General features: G+C 37.3%; 2 protein-coding genes and 1 long non-coding RNA gene across 10 annotated transcripts in view; all 3 read right to left on the reverse strand.

The window, feature by feature from the left end:
• Window positions 1-1338: 1338 nt before the first annotated feature.
• Window positions 1339-7398, reverse strand: LOC133713446 (uncharacterized). Of its 7 annotated transcripts, none has more exons than XR_009848019.1 (10): window positions 7298-7398; window positions 6231-6937; window positions 5699-5743; window positions 5547-5626; window positions 5388-5454; window positions 5079-5299; window positions 4522-4691; window positions 2699-2751; window positions 2357-2401; window positions 1339-1868 (listed from the first exon to the last, which is right to left on the reverse strand). It is a non-coding gene; the product is annotated as an uncharacterized LOC133713446 (long non-coding RNA). The 7 variants fall into 7 exon arrangements; XR_009848015.1 differs by having other exon boundaries at window positions 6231-7221; XR_009848020.1 differs by having other exon boundaries at window positions 6728-7392.
• Window positions 7399-8433: 1035 nt separating this feature from the next.
• The window catches only part of LOC133713438 (disease resistance protein RPV1-like), a 68793-nt gene continuing 55645 nt past the window's right edge, over window positions 8434-21581 (reverse strand). The window contains exon 9 of one of the 2 annotated variants that reach the window (XM_062139471.1): window positions 8434-8456. The gene's annotated coding sequence lies outside the window, so the exon portion shown is untranslated. Of the gene's footprint in view, window positions 8457-9040; window positions 9059-21581 lie in introns of those variants that run through there. The other variant, XM_062139472.1, reaches the window with a different exon arrangement.
• On the reverse strand, window positions 9403-14834 carry LOC133713442 (uncharacterized). Its single transcript, XM_062139484.1, has 8 exons — window positions 14709-14834; window positions 14323-14397; window positions 14039-14193; window positions 12601-12888; window positions 12213-12342; window positions 10241-10348; window positions 9849-9931; window positions 9403-9421 (listed from the first exon to the last, which is right to left on the reverse strand). Exons 2-7 carry the CDS (start codon window positions 14373-14375, stop codon window positions 9928-9930), a joined length of 738 nt encoding a protein of 245 aa, XP_061995468.1. The 5' UTR covers window positions 14376-14397; window positions 14709-14834; the 3' UTR covers window positions 9403-9421; window positions 9849-9927.

Genomic DNA, 21581 nt, shown 5'->3' on the forward strand with positions numbered 1-21581 from the left:
TGAGATTATAAGAATATTGTATGCATGTAAATAAAAATTTAGCAAATTTCGTCATAGTTTCAAATTCGATCCACTTAGTCAACCATGGTAACATTTATATCATCTTAGTTGACCGATGACATAACCACCGCGAACCATGCCTATTTTTCACACGACTTCTATAAATATGTGGTGGATACATGTGAATGGTCAAAAATTAAATTTTTTGAATTCTATTTAATGGACCGTAAGAAAGACAAATGTGCCTACTAATGTTGTATAACTTGCACATTGCATTTGAAGTCATGGGATCTTTTAAAAGGAACAATAAGGTAGACAATGAATTTGGAGAAACTGACCGTTAGATAGGAAGATTGAGATGTTTTATGGTGGTTGTTAAAAATTCAGCCGATTCGGTATTGGTTTCGACTTCGATCCGCTCGGTCAACCATAGTTTTCTTTGTAACTATATATTTTATATATCCAATTTCTCAAAGGGAAACCCATCAAATCATTTGAAAATGAGGAGACTGACCGTTAGATGCGATTATAAGAATATTGTATGCATGTAAATAAAAAATTTTGCAAATTTCGTAATAGTTTCAAATTCGATCCATTTAGTCAACCATAGTAACATATATCCTCAACCATAGGAACATATATAACACTTCGTCAACTTCTATCAACCATCGTCAAACATCGCCAACTATTATTCAAGAGTTAAAACTTATTCTTCAACTGTCGTAATCTTTCGTTAACTACAGTCAACCGTCGTCAACCTTTCGTCAACTCCCGTCAACTATCATTCAAGTGGTAAACTCATTCTTCAACTATTTTAACATTTTGTCAACTATCATAAACTATCGTTAACTATCATAAACTTTTATCAACCATCGTCGACTTTTCGTCAACCATCGTCAACTATCATTCAAGAGTTAAACTCATTCTTCAAACTAGTAGTTGGGAGAGTTTGTGTTCTTATGGCATTGCCCAAAAGGAAGGCAGTTCAAAGGTTAGGTAGCTTGTCATGAAAGAACTGCAAATGCCTTGGCTAGAAACCTAATGTAATAGAATGACACAACTGTGTAAATTGCATAGTGGAGGTTGCCTACACATAATATAGTTCCATTTGCTACTACATTTTCATCAAAACGAATGAGCAAGAAACTATTCTAGCAATGAATTAACATAGAAATTATATCCCAGAAGCCCAGAAGATTCATTGACCCAAGAACTTAAACTAAACCTAGTTATGGCTTGTAAAGCTTTTTATCAGAATGACTAGGAGACTAGAGAGTAGTAATTGCAGATGATAATGAACACACTTCCTCATCAGAAATCCAATAATGAAGAGGCTAATACTAAAAAATTTATTTCATAAACTCAATTGTATGAATACCTGAATATTTGCAGCATATCTAGAATAGTTAAATATGAAAAAGCCACGATACAGAGCTTCCATAAGAGATGTCATGAATACTACAAACATGTACTGCAAGGGTTGCAGCAGGTTATTTTACAACAGCAACAAGGACATTGAACAAGGATATTTAGGACGAGCATTTCCATTTGAAACAATTCAAACAAGAGCAATTGGGACATGAGCACGAACATGATGGTAAAATGCAGCAATTTCTGCTGCATGAACATGAACTAGTTTTGCAGTAACGGGATCGGGGACATGAGCAGCAACATCGCCACTTTGGTAGTGAAGGGCAACTGAAACACGAATTACAGTTACATGGACCGCAGCATGAACCTTTGTATGAACCACAGCTTGAACTGTTGCATGAACCGCAGCAGGAGCAGCGTGGCATTTCTAGGTAAGAGAGCACCCATCACAACAGCAGCAACATCAAATCAATGACAAGCTAAAACAGGGCATTCCACTGTACCACAAACAATCTTATGTCATATTAGGAAGTTTAGGCATTACGTCTAATTGATTGATACTGCATTACAGAGGAGGGAAAAGAAGAGGCCAACGATACTGCTAATCAAATGTTAAGGTTAATCTTGTTTATTTTAGGAATCAAGCCCAAAATGTTTTCTAGCTTTACTGCTACTTCCATCAATAAGAGTAGGTCTTAGGCATCATTAAAATCATACTTTCTTAACAAATGACCCAAGACTGAGCATATGGATAAGTAATAACTATCAGAAATACAATTGATGACTAAGGATGAAGATTGAGTCCACATTTCTATCTATAAAAAGAATTCAAATGCTTCATGATCTTTTAGCACAACATATTTTACATTTGCTAGAAACTTGTTCTCAGTTCAATAGTGCTAACAATTTCTTTGTTTGAAGCAATTTTATCTTAATAGTAGAGCAGCATTTCTCTTGAAAATGATAAGTAAAGAGAAGGTGGTACCAGAGCCATTTCCAAAAGCGACAGGATCATCGTTTCTTTCGATTTCTGCTTGACAGATAAATACAAAATAATGATCACAATGCACACAATGCAAACTAAACTTTACAAAAATTTGGTGATATTCTTATGTTGGTATTAACGGATCTGGATTCGCAGTCACAAAATCAGCAATCCTGCAAAATATTCATATTCAATCTACTAGAAGATGACTAACATTATATAAAGAGAATCACCTCATTTTTCTTACATGGCTAGAACAAACAAATTTGAAAGATATTCAGTTGTAGTTCCTTTTACTATAAAACTAGGTCCCTTCAAAAGGTAATTGAAAAACTAACATACTCTTTGCAGCATCGGGAAGCAGGTTGGAGGCGTTCAACAGATTTTAGTTCCTCCTGCCCAAGCGAAAAAGATTAATGAGCTTGTTAACTTTCCACAGAAGCTAAGAGACGAAATCAAGAAAATTTCCAGTCAGATTATTATTGCATAATATTTCAAAATATCTTGTTTCCAATCTGAACATAGGTTTGTTTACTATTACTACTATTAATTTATGCAACAGAAGAAAGCTATCACCTTACCAATAGCAGAAATCTGGTTATAGGTCTAAGAAGGAAGATTAGGAGGTATAAAAGTACACTTTTGGCAAGTAGCCTACATAGACTTTTCCTCATTCATTTCAGTCCCTATTGGGAACCTATAATTTGATAGTCCACTATAGGAAAAAAAAAAAAAAAAAAAAAAAAGGGAGGTGGCTTCCAGTAAATAATCATAGATCAAACTGAACACAAATACCATTCTGATGTATTGGTCAACAAAATATATCCATATTATTATTTGACCAGGTTAAACACAATTGGAGGTATCAATGAAGTCAATCAAAACTTGACAAACACATTGAGTGTACCCATTGACTGGAGAGCAGATACAAGCCACAATGGAACAGAACACAATCATGCACTTGGCCTACATTTTTATAATTCAATATCACTAATTTAAACCAGAATAAGAAGCAATAATTCAGAGAGCTCACTCTACATCTCGTTTGCTGCAAAAGGGTGGGGTTTATGGTGCTAAACAAAGTTAACTATAGCTCTATAGCAAACCAAAATTTTCCAACAAGACAAACCGCAGACAATCATTGACCGGATGAACCTCTAAGATAGCTATCAAAGAGGGTCTAAAGCTTTCAAGTTTATTAGTCCATAAAAAGTAATTAGGGCTAATCTCCTACACTCTTTGGTTAAATTCTCAACTCCATCCTTAACTTTAAACTAACTGCTAAGCCAACATATGGTCTTAGCTATAAGAGCACTTACCAGTAACAGTCTTACAGTTCACAGAGTGGAAGTCCTACCTTTTCAGTTTGACATAATTAAGCTAATGAAATCAAAAGGGTATTCTACTACCTTCTGGAATCTAGAGTAATCAATGAACCCTTACCTCCTGTAGAATTGTATTGTGAAATTTTGCCTTCTAGTTTCAAATATAATTATCCTGATAGTATCAGATAACAAATTCTATATAGTGTTCTTGCATACTAAATGTCAATGTATTACTAGCATCACCTATATCTTGAAACGAGAAATCATAAGTAGGAGATTTGACGGTAACAAAGTCAAATCAAACCATGAAGCAATTTAATTAGTTTCAATCCATAAACAAATTGTTTTTTACCAGAATAGCAATAGGCATGTGTCTTATTAAGACATGACTAATGATTCTTCCACTAGTTTATATATACGTACACCCCAATTTCAAATAACTAAACTTTCACATTGTAATTGCAAAACAGCTTGCCTATCACTCTTCAGATTACATTCAAAACTTGAGAACTCAATAATACTCAACATCCACAATGAATATAGAACTGCAACAACACATATAAAAGACGGAAAGAAAAACAAACCAGAAGAAGTGGTAAACTGATGAACTTATAGAATTGCAACAACACATACAATTGCAGAACTGGTAAACTTATAGAAACCAGAAGAAAACCTAAACCATTGATGATTACAGCCTTACAGGTTATCCAGAATGGATAAAATAGAACAATCAGGCAATTATAAAAATTTACCAGCAAATTTTTCAAGTATTGTCCTCCTAAGTAGCTAAACTAGAGAATACAGAAAACAGATAGGATTCATCATAATATGTAACTTTACCTGAGGAATAAGGAAAAAGGATTCCTTTGGCCGATGCACAAGAGCAACAAGTGGATCAACATCAGAAGCAAAAGTCCTCAAAGCAGGCTGCTTCAGAATTACTCTCAATGGAGCTCCTAGCACCACTTCCCTTACAGATGCAATCTTTACCAAAAGAGCATGTTTGTACTCTACACATCATCAACATCAAACAAAAACATGACAGGACAAACTATTAGAAACTCAGCCAAAATACAAAATCAAACGGAAAAATACATTATCTGGAACGTGGATAACAAAGGGACGCCTAAAAGACTATAATCCACTAAAAGATCATCTAAACCAATCCAAATAACGAGAAAGAACTAGGCGGGTTTTATACGAGAAGCAAGCAATTCAAAAAGCTCAACAACACTACCAAAAACAGTTCAAGAAAACCTCTCTGAAAATTCATCATTCTACCCAATATACTCATATACATAACAAGCGAGAAATGTTGATTGCATTCACTGACTTTGACACTGTCCTAAAATGTTTCAGCATCTTCATGGCAATATAGCAAGCTTATAATGACTGACCTTAGAAAAGGAACTCGTTGAACCTTCATCTGTAGGAAGTTTAGAGATATTGAGCTTCAATGTAAGATTAAACCCATCTCTATGTGGGTCAAGAATCTGCACTACTGATCCATTATAGACTCTATAGCCCCAGCAGGAAGCCCACTCAAGAACACAATTTCCGGAGGTGGGGCCGGCAGTGAAACCGAAAGCAGCACAATGTGTGGGTTTTTCATCGTCACCTGCAAAACCATCAATGGTCAATGACCCATTGGAACACTAGTCAAAATTCCTAACTGGGTTTCTGAGGAAAACCAATCAATCAGTCACCTGAACGTGGTACCGGACGTCAGCGAACTTGGCCCAATGGTAGTCCACCTCCACTGCTTTTTCAATGCTGCAGAATCAGAAGACAAGAAAGTGATCAGAATCAATGGAGGAGTGAGGAAGAGAGAGAATTTGATTGAATTGGGGAGGAAAGGAACGAACTTGTGGAGGCGATTTTTATCTCCTGCGTCTCCCTTTCAATATTCATCCCTCCAACTCGCACGCTTCACGTCACACTAAGGCTTCAGCCGGTAATCGATTCACAGCCGCTTGATCACAATCAATCGCTTCTCTCCAGTTTTTTCACATCTCACGTGCGCTGCAGCTTCTGAACAGTGCTCGCTCTGCACGGTGCAGCGCTGCACAACAGAAAAAATATATATAAACACGCTAAGAACCAACAGAAGGGTACTGATGGTAAGAAAAATAGATAAGTTAGGTAGGTAGGAAAGAAAGGGACAGGAGTCTGGGTGATGAGGAATAGAAATAATTTGTTGGGGTTTTTGGGAGGTATTTTGATGGATGCTCATACACCCTGACATTAACCCAAAACTAATTATGAATCGAAAATAACTGAAATGGGAGAAGAAAACAATCGGTATTGATTCCGAAGGAGTTGATTCCTAAACTCATCTCCCCCTTTCGTAATCAAATTCCTGAGTATTCAGGAATCGATTCCTTATAAAGAGGTGGGACCTACATCCATTCCGATTATTTCATGTGTTGGTAAACGCATGAATACTTTTATCCGGAATCATTACGATTCCTTTATGTGTTAGTAAACACATGAATACTTTTACCCCGTAATCATTCCCTCCCATTCCAAATAAGTAAACATGCCCTTACTTTCTATCTCCTATGCTTCCAGTAGAGAGTAGAGACTCGTCTTAGCTACACTTTACCTTCAACATTGCATTTGGTTTCTCATCACAGAATCTCCTTCTATACTTTCAATAATTATTATAAAAAAAAAAATGAAAGAGTACAATCCTGAAAAAAAAAAAAAACAACTAAGCAATCTTCAGGTATTTATTACACGCATATGATCTAATCAAAAGATTTTCTACCAGCACTTGTGACAGACAATGTTTCATGGAAGTCATATAAGCATCAAGAGTTACTAAACTAAACAACCAAGGAAAGCCTTCAAGTGATGCTGTCTCTCTATTTTTGGACCATTGACTTCTGAATCTATTTATTTTAAATAGTTCCTCTTCCGACCGATCAAAAATCAATTCATTTGTAAAATAAGAATAGAAATGAGTAAAATCATACATCTATTCACTTGGAATCCAACCAAGTACTGGGGCAACCATATTTCATATTTGTGTTGGGAGTATCACCCTTGTATTCAGTAACCTCAAAGAGAACACATCCATAAGATGCATGCATGAGCAAGTTTTCAGGACTTCCATGATATGTAAAAGTTCAGGCAGACTCCACCAGTTGATGCATTTATTTGCGCCTTCAAGAGCAGAACGGTCTACAAAACAGGTAGCTATGACAACCCTGCATGATGTCTAGTGAAGCAACAGTTTGGCATGCTTCCTGAACTGGACCATCCATCCATTGATTCAGTATAGCTTCAGAAACAGGAGTAATATGATGCTACATAACGGCCGCATCAAGGGGTCCAACCAAATTGAATTGAGCATTGTTGCAGCAGAACTAACATCTTTCATTGTGATAAATATGAAACCTGATGAAGGTATGTCTACAGCATTGCAAATGATATTTTATAGCTGCCTTGATCATCTTTTAATTTAAATCAATTGATGAAATAGAAATATGATTTCTCCAAACTGCTGAAAGATGTTAGTTAATAGGGACATTGAATCTGCAGCAGAACTAACAATTCAGAAATTATCTTCATCAAAGAAAGCATTGGCAAATGAAGTCCAGTTAATACTCACATTATATAAGAGGAGGGTTTCAAGAATTGAATCTGCATCTTCAAGTCCTGGATATTCCATCAAACGTGCGTTTCAAGAATTGAATCTGCATCTTCAAGTCCTGGATATTCCATCAAACGTGCGTTAAACAGGGACAGGGTTAAACTGAAGCATTCCAAGTAAAAACTTGCACTGGAATGAAACCGTTCAGTGCTCATACCATGTTCTCGGATGGCTTTGGGCAACCATATTATGAGAAAATCCCATGCGGACAAAATGATCAAAAACCTTGGTTTGGGAAGGTCCTGATGATGAGCTAGCCTGTAGGATGTTAGAAAGAAATTGCATGTTGAGAATACTATATATATGATTATATAACCATCAAAGTGTCATACTTGCTTATACATGTATACTTTTGTGCATACACATTAATTATGTATGTTTGCAAGTTCATTGAAGTCATGAAAAGTAACTAGACAAAAGAGGACGATAGTGTGCTCAGGGAAACCAAATTGGTCAAACACAATTAGCTGAACAGCAACAAGGCACTGTACAAGTAATGATGGGAAAAAGAAAGTAAATCATTATGTGATGAGATTATAGGATGCCAGCGCGAATTTTGAAATCTTTCATCTAAAACTGAAAAGGTGGATAACTAAATTTTCTGGAAGCAAAAGCACCAAAACAATAGATACATCTTTGATATTTGAGATATTTAATCACTGCTTTTCGGGGAAAAAGAATTAAAAAAAGAAGCCAATAATCTACAGATAAGAAACTTCGTTAGGACACCAAATGAGCCATGGTCACGTCCAATCCTGTTATTTGTACCTTGGAATGCTCAAATCTTTATAAAAAACGGAAGAAACCTGAATATCATCCATATGCATTTTTACTAGTTAATTAGATGCAGTGTTTTCAAGAATATCCAGTGAAGAAACACCTTGCATAGTTGATAACATACGAAGCAAGTCAGTATGTCATCTGCCCCAATGAACTTATCACATTATAGATTCATATCATCAATCTCCAAAGAAATATAAATCTGTACGTCAGGTATAATGTTTACCTCCCCAGAGCCTGGATTAGCTGAAGAAGATAAAGTGAAGTTTTCAATCTCAAGCTCATCTTCAGTATCCCAGTCAACATCATCAACATCTACCCGAGATGTATTTCCATCCTTAACAGGATATATAAAACATAAATGAGAAATAAAGAATTACATGAACTTGCAAATACTATAATTTTTACATACACAAAGCTCAAGAATAGTCCAATGAGGGTTCACTCGAGCATTATATGTAACCAGAGTGAACCAGCGATACAATTAACAAATATAGCTAGGCAGACCTTATACCAAAGAGCCAAAGAAACGCTACCTCCAGTCCATATTCAGAAGAAAAGGAAATTTAAATTTAAAAGATACCAAAGCCAACAAGGGCCACAACAATGCCTATTATGAAATCTCCCTGCAACCACTGCCTACCCACCTTCACCCTAAAAGTCCTGGTTTTCATTACATTTAATCGACCTCGAAAATTGCCAACACACTACAATTTTACAAAACGTTGTCATTAAGCATGTCATTGCTGCAACTCCACAAACTAGTAATTTATTTTACTTTCTTATTACTATCAGATAATCCTTATTGTTGTACATTTCAAATTGATGAGCACCTAAATATTAACCAGGGACAGAGAAATGAATGAATACAAGAACTTAAACAAAAAACATGTACCATATGTATGTTCAGCACTTCAGCGCAGTGCAAAAGTTTCCAAGCTGTCCAAGTTAAACACAAAATGAATAAGTAACATAATAAAGAAAAACTTTAACTGTTAAAAGGAAGAAATAATTTAATTCCTTGACTTGCATAAAATACTTTCTGATACCAGGATTACAGAATTTTTTTGCAACTACGTAAAAGATATTCTTGAAGATTCAAGGTGTAGTAAAAGTTGTTGAGCCATGAAAAAATGGCTAAACTGTGCTATTTTGGCTGTGACATACAGATTTTATCATATGGAGATTAATGATACAAACTTACATGGGTGCAAGATTAATCTGATGCCAGAATGAATATCAAACCAGCTACAGATTTTATCACTGGTACTCGACTCTATGATGAAATGGCACAACACCAGCCTGAAATGAGCTCATAGCCACCCTATTATGAAGGGGAGCCCTCTCTCGAAAAAAAAAAAACTCAAGAATCCGAAACAGGATAGGGCATACATTCCCAGTACTTTAAAATCCATAAGGCCAGAAATTGAAAAAGTAGACATTTGTGTTGTATACAAATCCTTCAGAAAACTTATTCATACTCTTTAACCATAAATTATCAAACTTTTTGGATTTCAATTCCCCCTTTAGCCTCATTCTCTCCGATTTCAGAGTAAAAAAAAACACCGGTCTCACCTTATTACAAGACACAGTGTATTACATAAAAGAAACTCGGAATCAGTATCAAACAACACCCTAACGAGCTGTAAACGGTGAAAGAAAACACGAACGCGAACAGAAAGCAATTACGTCCAAGTTATAACGGCGAAGCAATTGAAAGAAAATTTACCTACTGAAAGCTGGAAATGCAGAGAACCACTCTGATCGTGAATATCGGAGGTAATGTAGTTGTTCACCGCCGTAAACGGTTATCTGGTACAGAGACTCAGTGTCGGAAAGAGAAACGGAAAATGAGGAAAGCAGCAAAATTCAGAGAGAGAATATCACACACACACACACAGACACACACACACACACACTCTCTCTCTCTCTCTCTCTATCTCTCTTTCTCTCCGGTGTGGTGTAGATATAGAGAGAGAAACTGAGTGACGTCAGTCGTGTGTGGTGGTGAAGAGTGAGAGAGAGAATTGGTGGACTGATTTGTAGAACACATAACAGAACGCGCTTTATTTCAAAAAAAAAAAAGCAGAATGCGCTTAAGAGTTAGGACTTTGCACTAACCTTGGAGCTCCCTCTGCAACAAATACCCGAAATGATCTTTTTTTCTCCTTTGCAGCAAAAAGGAATTCCAGTACTGTTTTTGAACTGCCTAGAGTTAATATAACCTCACTGCAAAAACACTGCAATTAGCATACTAAAAACAGCAGATGAAAAAGTTATACTAAACTAAGAAAATTGAAGATCATACAGACGGTAGTCACTCTACATAAAGCTAGATAATCTGATGAATGGAGAAGACGCCCAATCATGTCTTATAAGTTCTTTCTAGTACGTACAAACAGCGGGTACCAGAACATATAAGATAATAGCAAAATAAACAAGCAATTTTTTACAGATGAACACAAATGCAACAAGCCTTGAATCCAAAATCCCAATGAAAACACAAAAAGTTCAGTAGATCAAGTTTTCTTCAGAAAATTCAAATCTAAATTAGAGTAGTGTATTATCCCAGCATTGAAGTCAGCATGCATGTTCTTGGAATTTTTACAAACAGCATACATGTAAGTGTGCCAGGAAAGCAAAAGAGTACAACCATCAAATCAGATAAAAAGAATTATTTTACTTAAACAGCCCAATGTAATAATCTTGTCACTCTCAAGGTTTGTTAATCTCCATCCTATCAAGTTTAGCAATCCTTTCTAAATATGAAAGTTAAAACAAATGTTGGATCTTCTAGAATTACTATGAAGTGGGTGAACTGAATATATGCCATATGTTATCAAGTAGAATAGTAGATGGTCCCACTGCAAGTCCAGAAAAATATGTGAAAACACAACTTTTCCGGTGTATCTAGTTCATGAATAACAATTTGGTCTTAACCTCATTTGCTCAAGAATTCTATCTACCCAAGCGTCCCCTTCAGTGAAATGATTACACAGTATGAAATGATTACACAGTACAAAAACAGTGATGTAAGTGTGCCAGGCAAGCAAAAGAATACAACCATCAAATTGGAAAGACAGAATTGTTTAACTTGATCATCCCACTTTTTAAGAAATTGGACACTTGTTTAGATTGTAGGAGGCAGTCTTAGCAAACAGAAATTGAGCACCCAGGTAATAATCTCTATGTATAAGAAGTAGAATACAAAATTAACCACAGAGCTCATCAAACTATTCCACAGAATAAGAATGAACTGATGGAAGAATCAAAGTATCAGCTCTCTTCTGGCAATAAACTTGTAACCAATATGGTTAAACTATCACCTTCAAAATGTTTCATTAACAATCATTTGGTGAAGTTGACCTAATAAGCTAAACTATACACAGTATTGGTTTAAGAGACAATTGATGCCCCATGCACAAGCAAGATATTAACAGCTAAATAAAAGACCAAATAATTAAACACGAAAAGAAAAAGTAGTCCATTTGTTTGAGACAGACCAGAAATACACATTTAAATGTCCTCACTGTACATTATGTAATTTATTATTTTCTTTTTATCTTGTTTGACTCTTGGATTTATCTAGTTCTTTTAAATGGTACTTATGGTATCTCGTACACATTCCCACAATTGACTGAGTGAATAAGTCAACTTCAATGTGAATTTGTTATGCCAATAACATGATGAATTTTCTAAGCATCTAGGTACGCTTGAATATATATTTTCTTTAAACAAACATACGATAATCAGCAACCTACAAGCATGCAACTCCAGCCTCATAGAGAGGAGAGAGAGAGAGAGAGAGAGAGAACATAAAGACCAACGAACATAAAATTAAAATCATTATGGCATTGAATCTAGATAATTAAATCACTAAAAACCACCTAAAATGCATGAATAAGATTAGTATACAGTTGTCTCACTCACAAAAATCAACACCACTCTAATTACTATAAAGTACACATATGTATAGCTTAAGGGGAAAATTGAGCTTAAATATGACTGCATAAAGCTTCTATATTTGAAAGAAATTACGAGAATTAGTAACAGGCAGCTTAGTTAAATAGTAAAGGCTAGGAGGAAAATATACTTATGGTGAAAGTGCTCTACTGCTTGCTCAGCAATCTGTTCATGGCAAGTGCCACTATCTTGAATAAGTTCATTGACTGCTTCAATGACATCATGCTTCAACTTCTGGCTTCTAGAACTTTTATCAGCAGCTATGAAAGAAAACAAATATCAATAAGTCGTAAGGCATTTAATTTTTCTTTAAAATAGTAACTCCAGTTCCAGCACCATAGACCATTGGGAGACCCAAAATTCAAGTGACCAATTTCCACAGACAAATAGTAAACATTTATCATCAGAAATATTGACTGAAAAACTCTATATGCTTTTCTGATCAGATAGGGAAAAGACAAAAAATCTACTAAAAAGTAAAAACAATCTCCCAAAAATCTAAAGAGTGAAGAGCGCACAATTGCTTTTCCCTTCAGAATCACCCCCAGATGAAGAAGTGTGAGGGATAGCTGCTGCATCAGACATGTCTTCAAGAAGGGTTTGCAAGGAAGGTGGACGCAGTGTGCTTCTTGCAGCTGTTGCAACTACAGAAGCAGATAGAACAGGATAGTTGTCGCGGTCAACATCATCTTCATCATCACTGACAGTGGACAAGTTCAACCCAGCCATAGCAGCTGTGGTGAGAGAAAGATCCTCCTCCCTGATAATGTGCAAAACCCGCCTCACAATATTACCCACAGCAAGCTCTGCAATCATGTTTACCAAAGATCACCAAGAAAAATAGAATAAGTCGGCCTCTAAATATATAAGATAAAAAAAAATTAACAATAAATAAATAAATACAGTACTTCTGGGATGATATTTCTGAATTAGAAAATCCCTCCATGATTAAATTGGCGAGTACACTTAGCAACATAAGTACTTTACTACCACGAAAGTAAAATTCAGTAGGCTTGACATGTTTGAATTACTAAAAGCCAAAGTTAACACTGATTTAGAACTATTCAGAGAATGCTTTGTAGAGAAAGGGAAGAAATTGTGTAGACTATTTTCACTAAGCTAGGTGGGTATATCCCAAATTGTATTTGCATTTGTGATACATATAATTTAGTGGTAAAACCATATTCCTAGCTTCCATAATTGTCCAAATGTTTTCTTTCTGGGACAAGGGGGAGTGGGGAGTACGGCTCCAGAGGTAAAGCACTGAAACCAACACTAACGGTAGGACTTCAACTCTTCCTCTCTCCCATTACAACACTTTAGTCTACTTTCAACAAACAAAAAAGGTATAGAGTTTTGTTCAAATATTGGCTTTGCTCATCCAAAAACCAACTTTTGGATTTCATTCAGGGTACCCACATAAAAGCTGTAGAGAAGAATTGTCTCCCACAAATTTCCTCCTAGACAATAGAAGATAACATGCATATTTATTTTAACATGAACACAGAGGAACTTAAGATTCTTACTTTTGTCCATGTTCAAAACAGAAACAAATAAAGATTCTTACTTTTGGGTGCTCAAGCACCATTTGTAGACTACAATCAACTAGCTAGCTGTTTAAGCAGAAAATATGCAGTAAATAGCTTATATATATGTAATCAACCGAAACATTCATAAAAATAAAAAATAAAAAAAAACACTTCATTTATCATTTCTGATTTTCAAACTATACCAAAGAAAACATCCAAATTGACTGATCCCTATATATATGGTCTAATTTGACAGGCCACTAGAAAACAGTTGCTAAAGTAGTAAAGGTTGCTAAGTGACATTCCAAACAAAGATGTTCAAGCAACATGAATGACCGTCATTCTGATGACAGAATCTACTAACCAGACCAAATAATACTACAGCGGCCCGATTACTGCTACTTAAATAACATTTCCATACACCTACCCACAGGATTTGCAGCAATCAGCTGCTCCCCAATAGCCCTTACAGCATCAATCAAGGCTCCGGCTTGATTCGTGTAGGGCACACGCTGCGACGAAATCACCGAGCGAAGTAACTCAGCCGTCTGCTTCGCCGTAGCCTGCGAGCCCTCGATTTTACTGTCAGCACAGCACAGAGCATCCACAATCAATAATGCGAAACGACTCCTACTTAACCGAAACTACAGTCTCTTAAGCCCTAAACTCAGTACAGCTAAGACTATATATAAATTGTGCTTTAAAACATACTGCTTTTTCAGCTTCATAATGAAATCATTCACAAGAGTATGCACGTCTGGCATGATTATATCACTCAATTTTCACCTGAAAAAAAAAAAGTTGCAGAAAGAATCAAAACGGAGCAGAAATGCCACTATGTGAAGCTCTCAACCTAACAGAAACTACACGAATCAAACAAACTCAATCAACTTTATTCCTCACGATGATGAAATTGCCTATATTCACTGTTCAAAAAAACTTGACCAGAAAAAAAAAAAACAGAGAAAAATTGCTTCAAATTTCTGAGCAACAGAACATAAGAAATGAAAAGCACAGAGCAAATTCTGCAGTGGAAGATATAATCATATGAATTAGAGGAAGAGAATTTGGAGAGCAAAGAAAGAAGAAGAGCTTACGGGCGAGATCGGAGAAGCATGTGAATGAGAGACGGAGAGAGTTTGTGCGTGTGGGGGGTTTTTGCAGAGTTTGGGGCTTTTCAGAGAGCTTCTATTTTGCATTTGGGTCACCTTTTGGGTTTCCGGGTTTCCCTTTTCCAGACCCGGTTCGATTTCTAAAAATGGTTATTTATTTATTTTTTATTTTTTTTCGTTTTTCTCTTGCCTATCTGTTCTTGTCTCAGTTATTTTTCTCCTGGACTTCTCTAATTTTTTAACTTTAAAATTCTTATTAACAGTAGTAGCGAGCTGGATGTTTCTCTATTTCGTGTGTGTATAATGAGGCGAATTTTGTAACTGGTGCAGTTGATTATTGTTGAAATAATTCAGTTTGGGATCATTCTCTCCCTCTTCATGCCATGATAGCTTTTCACTTTGATCTCTTTAGTGCTCGACGCCTTCAAGCCTTCAAGGCCTCATGTTGTAGTTTTCCTTTTTTTTCATTTTCTTTAATCAAAAAACACTTTAAAATTTCAATTTTTATATATGTGATTATCAGATTGTCCATGAAAATACTCACTAGTTATGTATAAGAATTGACGACCACATGAGATCTAGGATTTTAGAGAGAGACAGATAGAGAGAGAGAGAGAGAGAGATTCGGGACTATATGTTTAGAAACAACGCTTACACTGATTATGGAGGTGTTGTCACGAAAAATTTTGGTCATGGATGGATAGGAGAGAGAAAGAGAGAAGACTGTGTTATAGAGACCTCTTTTAATAGAGGACAATCGAAAGATGTTGTAATATTTAATGGGATGCCACTGGAACTCATACAATATTTTACTGGGTAGTCACCTAGTCTAATTTGTTGTTGGTGGGGGCATCAATCGAAATTAATGCAAAAATTGATGGCTCCCAACTAAAATAACATTTGTCACTAGTCGGAGGACCTCGCTTAGCGTGGCATGCATCATATCGGATAGGGTTAGGCGCTTGAGGCCGAAAAACTTAGAAATTAGCCTAACAGGACCGAGACCAATGGTTCGTATGGATTTATAGCTATTTCTTCACAATTTGATTGAAGAACGAACTGAGGTGTAATTTTATGGTTTGGTCTAGGGTTTTAATAGGAGAATGAAATTCACACTCCCCAATTTGCAATCCACAATTCTCACTTTCAAAACCATGCATAAAGAGATAAAATTTAAGATACTAGCAGTAAAGGAAACATGGAGTGCGGACTGTAGAATATGGAGTGTGAATTTCACTCCCTTTTTAATATTGTCGTATTCGGTTTAGCCCGAACCAGACTGAGTTTTGTACATGTGTATGTGTCAGTTTTGTTTGGTTTTTAAATTAGTCAAGTGCGATTGAAAGCATCATCTCAACCCCATTAATTTGTTCCATATATTTCTTCGATCACTCATATGCTCCTCTCTGGAAGCCTAACGCAGTTATTCCCTAATTTGAACCGAATCTCTAATTTTTATCCCATTCCACCAAATTATTAACCGATCTTCATATATATCCCTCCAATAATAATCAATTTCATCAAATTGATTGAATCTCTCTCAAACATCGAAAACCCTAAACCTGCATTTCTCGGTTTCATATGGCCTCAACTGACACGGCATTAACAAGTTAGTCTTCGCCGGTTAAAAGGTTATTGTTCTCATAATATAAATAGCAGAAGCTAGTCAATCGGCCCCAAGTTCAACAACTTAACCACCAATCGATCAGAAATCAAAGGGCAAGAGGAAGAAGGTAGAGAAGTCGACTCCAGGAGTTGCTTGTTTGTGTGTCGCTTGATTTTCTTTCTTTTTTCAATTTCAAAGGTTATTCATAGATACCTTACTTCTTCTATATGAGACTTAAAGTCTCTTTCCTTACTAAACCACCCTCTATCTCTCTGGACTTTTCTCAACCGTTTCAAAATGGAGTCACTCAAATTCACTACTTGAATCTCATACAATTCATCATCTGGGAATTTAGTACGTGCAGCTCAAATTGGTTAATCACCATGATGTGATTTAGCAAGTGATTTTTGCTCCTTTGTGAAAGAAAATAAGTAAAAAAAGAGGCATTGAGGCTCAGAGTGTCAATTTAAATAAAGCCGGCTTGCAAGATGGAGCGTTAGTTATTGAAGATGAGAAGAACGAAGAAAAAGGTGTCTTATTGCATGCCGAGAGAGTTTCACGTGGTTCCGTTATTGGTTTAATCTGTCTCCTCCTAATGGTGAAATTTGTAGAATATTCTGTAAATATTTACTTTCCTTGTAGGTATAGATTACGTTTTTGGTATAGTTATATGAGATATTTTCCTATTAGGATTACTCTTGGATTTTCTTTATAAATCTCCTATTTTGGAGATGAATGAGATATTGTATTGAAGTATTGCAAACAAATCAAACCCTTATGTTCTACTTGGTATCAGAGCATACCTAAAAAATGGAAAATCGAAACAAGCCCTGAATTATCATCAATCAGTCCATCACCACATCAAAAGTGCCGTACCCTTATTTGTTTAATTTAGTCTAGTTGACAAGTCTTGCATCCCATTTATTACCATGCATTTTGTTGCTCCCTGTAGCCGACAAGCTTTGCATCCTACTGCTGCAATTTACTCTTGCTCAATGGAAGACGACGCTGCCACCCTTGCACTCCACAACATGCCTCCAATCATCAACCATTATCACACCACCGCTCAAGATAACTCAACGTTTCCCACCGGCGTTGCCTTGAATGAATCTAACTACACCATATGGGCACCTCTTATGAAGATGAGGATTGGAGCACGAGGAAAGGTCAGCTACCTCACTGGAACTAGAGTTGTACCAGACAATGAGAACTCCGCTGAATTTGAAGTTTGGGCCACAGACAATGAAAAAGTGAAGAGTTGGCTCATTGAGTCCATGGAGCCATCACTCATGAATCGATATATCCGACTTCCAACAGCCAAAGATGTTTGGGAAGCTGTTGAGAAGACTTTTTATGATGATTCGGACGAAACCAGGATTTTTGAATTAAACAAGAAGTGTTTTGGGGCCAAACAGAATGGCCGGACTCTTCCTACCTACTACAATGAATTAGTGGGAATGTTTCAGGATATTGATCAGCGTATGGCCTCTCAAAATAACACAGTGGATGCAGTTGTTCAAGAAACTACTGCCATGGCACGAATGCGAGTTCACATGTTTCTTAGTGGACTCGATTCAGAGTATGATCAAGTCCGTGGTGAGATCCTGCGCAAAGACCCGAAATTCGACTTGGAGCAAACCTATGCCTATGTTCGAAAGGTGCATTCTGATAGGCAGGCAATGGGACACGCCTCTGAATCTTCTGTCATGGCTGTCCAACGCAAACAGGTTCCTCCCCCAGGCTTCTCAACTACTCCACAACGCCGCCCTCCAAGTAAAACAAATCCATATGCAAATACAAAGTGTCCGATATGTAGAGATGTGGGTCATAGCAAGCAACGATGCTATGAAGTAATTGGCTACCCTGATTGGTGGGATTTCACCAAGAAACAACGGAATAACCTTGGAAAAGCTGCCGTAGCTACTACAGAGGAAGAGCAACCAACTAATGCCTTCGCTAATGTAGCACAATCAGGTATGAAGGGTAAGGTATCTATGAATAGTTCTTGGATAATTGATACAGGTGCATCTAACCATATGACTAATGATCCTAGCCTCTTAAAAATGTTGAAACCCTCCTCTCAAAATATTGTTTCTAGTGCTGATGGTACTCCAACTCCGGTTACCAGAGAAGGCTCTGTTGTCCTTTCTGACACATTAACCCTTGATTCTGTGTTGGTTGTTCCTTCATTGGCATATGATCTCCTCTCTGTTGGCCAAATTATTCTAGCACTAGCATGTATTGTGACCTTTTATCCCTCTTTCTGTGTGTTTCAGGACATTCTGACTCGGCGGATTCTTGGTTATGGTGTTAGAAGGGGGAAACTCTACTACTTGGATCTGACAGAAAGTGGAGAGCAACAGTTGTTGGGACAAGTAAATCAGGTCAATGGAGTAGATAATGCTAAGGCAACAGTGTGGCTGTGGCATCGTCGTTTGGGTCATCTATCTTTTAGTTATCTTAAGAAACTACAACCTCATTTGTTTTTAGTTGTTAGTGATCAGATTTTCGTTATGATGTATGTGAACTGGCCAAGAGTCATCGAATTTCATATTCACCTAGTTTTAATAAAAGTCCCATTCTGTTTATGAAAATTCATTCTGATGTCTGGGGTCCTGCCAGGATCCCTTCTCTTTCTGGAGCTCGATATTATGTGACTTTTATTGATGATTGTACTCGTATGACTTGGGTGTCTCTATTGAAGAACAAGAGTGATGTGTGTTCCATGTTCAAGGATTTTCACAAGATGGTGTCTACACAATACCAACAGGCTATTCAAGTTTTTCAATCGGATAATGGTGGAGAATATGTTAATGGTCCTATGCAGGAGTTTATGCAATCTCATGGAATTCAACATCAAACCTCGAATTTGTATACCCCTCAACAGAATGGATTGGCAGAATGGATTGTCTACATAGTTACTTGAAGTTGTCTGTGCTTCTTTGTTTGGCATGCATGTACCTCGTGAATATTGGGGAGAAGTTGTGAAGTCCGCTGCCTACCTCATTAATCGTACTCCTTCTCGAGTGATTGAATTTCAAAATCCTCAGCAGCAGCTTCAGAAACTTCTTTCACTTCTGTCGCTACCAAACCTTGAGCCTCGCGTGTTTGGATGCGTAGCCTTTGTGCATATTCCCAAGCCTCAACGCAGCAAGCTTGATCCCCGTGCCCGTAAGTGTATATTTGTTGGTTATGCTGAATTTCAAAAGGGTTATCGATGTTATGATCCTCTTACTGGCACTATACATGTCTCTCTTGATGTTGCATTTCGTGAATCCGAGCCTTATTATTCAAGGGGAGTTTTGGAGTCTTCCCTTCAGGGGGAGAGAGATCGTGAAGGGAATCCTCGAGATTTATTTGCATTTGAAGAATTTGAAGATTTAGAAGCTTTGGAATTGAGATTTGGCCTTGGGAATTCTCAAATACCAGTTGAAGACGACACAAATTCTCAAATACCAGTTGAAGACGACACAAACGATGGGGCAGTAGGAAAAGAAAAGAAATCTGGCAAAGGTGAACTAATTGGACCAGTCGGTGGTGAACTAAGTGGACCAATCGGTGGACCAGTGGGGTCCGCAACCTGCCAAGACAACCCAGTCGGTGGTGTCGGCCCATGCTGTGAGGACAGAAGTTGCAGTATAACAATGGGGTCCCCATTCTGCAAGGATAGACGCGGTAGCAGCAGGCCGGTCTCCAACCGACAACATGACCAGTTGACTAGTATTGATGTGACTAGCCAATGTCATGATTTGTCAAAAAGAACTGACGCAGCACACCAAGACTTTAATGCGCACTCCCAAAGTGACCTCAACCTGTCAAACCGAGAAGGTGCTTCGCGCCAGGAAATTGACGCTCCTCTTTAGGTTGACAACGACGCCTCAATGCGTCCTGGAATATATGGAATATCACAAACTGACGAGTTACCCGTTGAACAGCCCAGCCGTGATACACCTAATAAAGAAATTATAACTCAGAGTTCTCATCTATCAGAGTTCTTCCCTCTCTCTACATCGTCAACTGAAGAATCCGCTGCCAATGCTCCTCCTCAGATACCTTTAATTTCGAACGAATCATATGGGATAGGTAATAGTGAGTCTAGGAAGTCACAGAGGGCTACCAAGGTTATTCCTAAGAAACAATATGAACCAGACATCAAAACCAAAGCTAAGTATCCTATAGCTAATTACATGTCTAACCATAGGTTGTCTGGGTCACATGCACTTGTTGTTGATCAATTATCCACGTACTGTATCTATTCCTAGTAGTGTACAGGAGGCTTTGGCGGATCCTAAATGGACTCAAGCAATGAATGAAGAACTACAGGCCTTGCAGAAAAACTTGACATGGGATATTGTGACTATGCCTGCTGGAAAGAAGACTGTTGGATGTCGATGGGTATTTACAGTAAAACTGAAAGTTGATGGGAGCATTGACAGGTACAAAGCCAGATTAGTTGCCAAAGGATACACTCAGCGCTATGTAATTGATTATGAAGAGACATTTGCCCCTGTAGCAAAGATCAATACTGTTCGAATCTTGATTTCACTTGCAGCAACTAAAGATTGGCCTCTACATCAGTTTGATGTGAAGAATTCTTTCCTCAATGGAAACTTGGAGGAAGAAGTGTATATGGACATGCCGCCAGGAGTCAAAAATATGCCTTGCGATACTGGCAAGGTTTGTAAGTTGAAGAAGTCTCTGTATGGTTTGAAACAGTCTCCTAGAGCTTGGTTTCGAAGATTCTATGTTCGGATATAGACAAAGCAACTCGAATCATACCTTGTTCATCAAGCGTAGTCAGGGTAAGATTACCGCTCTGATAGTATATGTTGATGATATGATTGTCACAGGGGATGATCTAAAAGAGATGGAGGCCATACATAAGTATCTTTCAAAGGAATTTGAGATGAAGGACCTTGGGCAATTGAAGTACTTTCTTGGAATTGAAGTCGCGAGGTCTAAGAAAGGGATTTCTTTGTCCCAACGTAAGTATGTACTTGACTTGTTAGCTGAGACCGGGATGCTTGACTGCAACCTTATTGAGACATCGATCGAGATGAACCACAACCTTGCCATCTATCTGGATCAGGTTCCAACTGATAAAGGAAGGTACCAACATCTAGTAGGGAGGCTTATCTATCTTTCTCATACTAGGCCTGATATTGCTTATGCTGTGAGTGTGGTTAGTCAATTTATGCATTGTCCCAATGAAGAGCATAAGGATGCAGTGTATCGTATTTTGAGATATCTTA

This window comes from Rosa rugosa, chromosome 6 (genome assembly GCF_958449725.1).
Source record: "Rosa rugosa chromosome 6, drRosRugo1.1, whole genome shotgun sequence".
Classification (NCBI taxonomy): Eukaryota; Viridiplantae; Streptophyta; class Magnoliopsida; order Rosales; family Rosaceae; genus Rosa; species Rosa rugosa.

Excerpts from the sequence above, each read along its gene's own strand:
- LOC133713442 (XM_062139484.1), bottom strand. The coding sequence starts at position 14,375 with ATGCCAGACGTGCATACTCTTGTGAATGATTTCATTATGAAGCTGAAA. Across the intron at positions 12,889-14,038 it reads GATTGCTGCAAATCCTGTGG|AGCTTGCTGTGGGTAATATT; the intron begins GTAGGTGTATGG and ends ACATGATTGCAG. Across the intron at positions 10,349-12,212 it reads GTAGAGCACTTTCACCATAA|TGAGGTTATATTAACTCTAG; the intron begins GTATATTTTCCT and ends GTGTTTTTGCAG.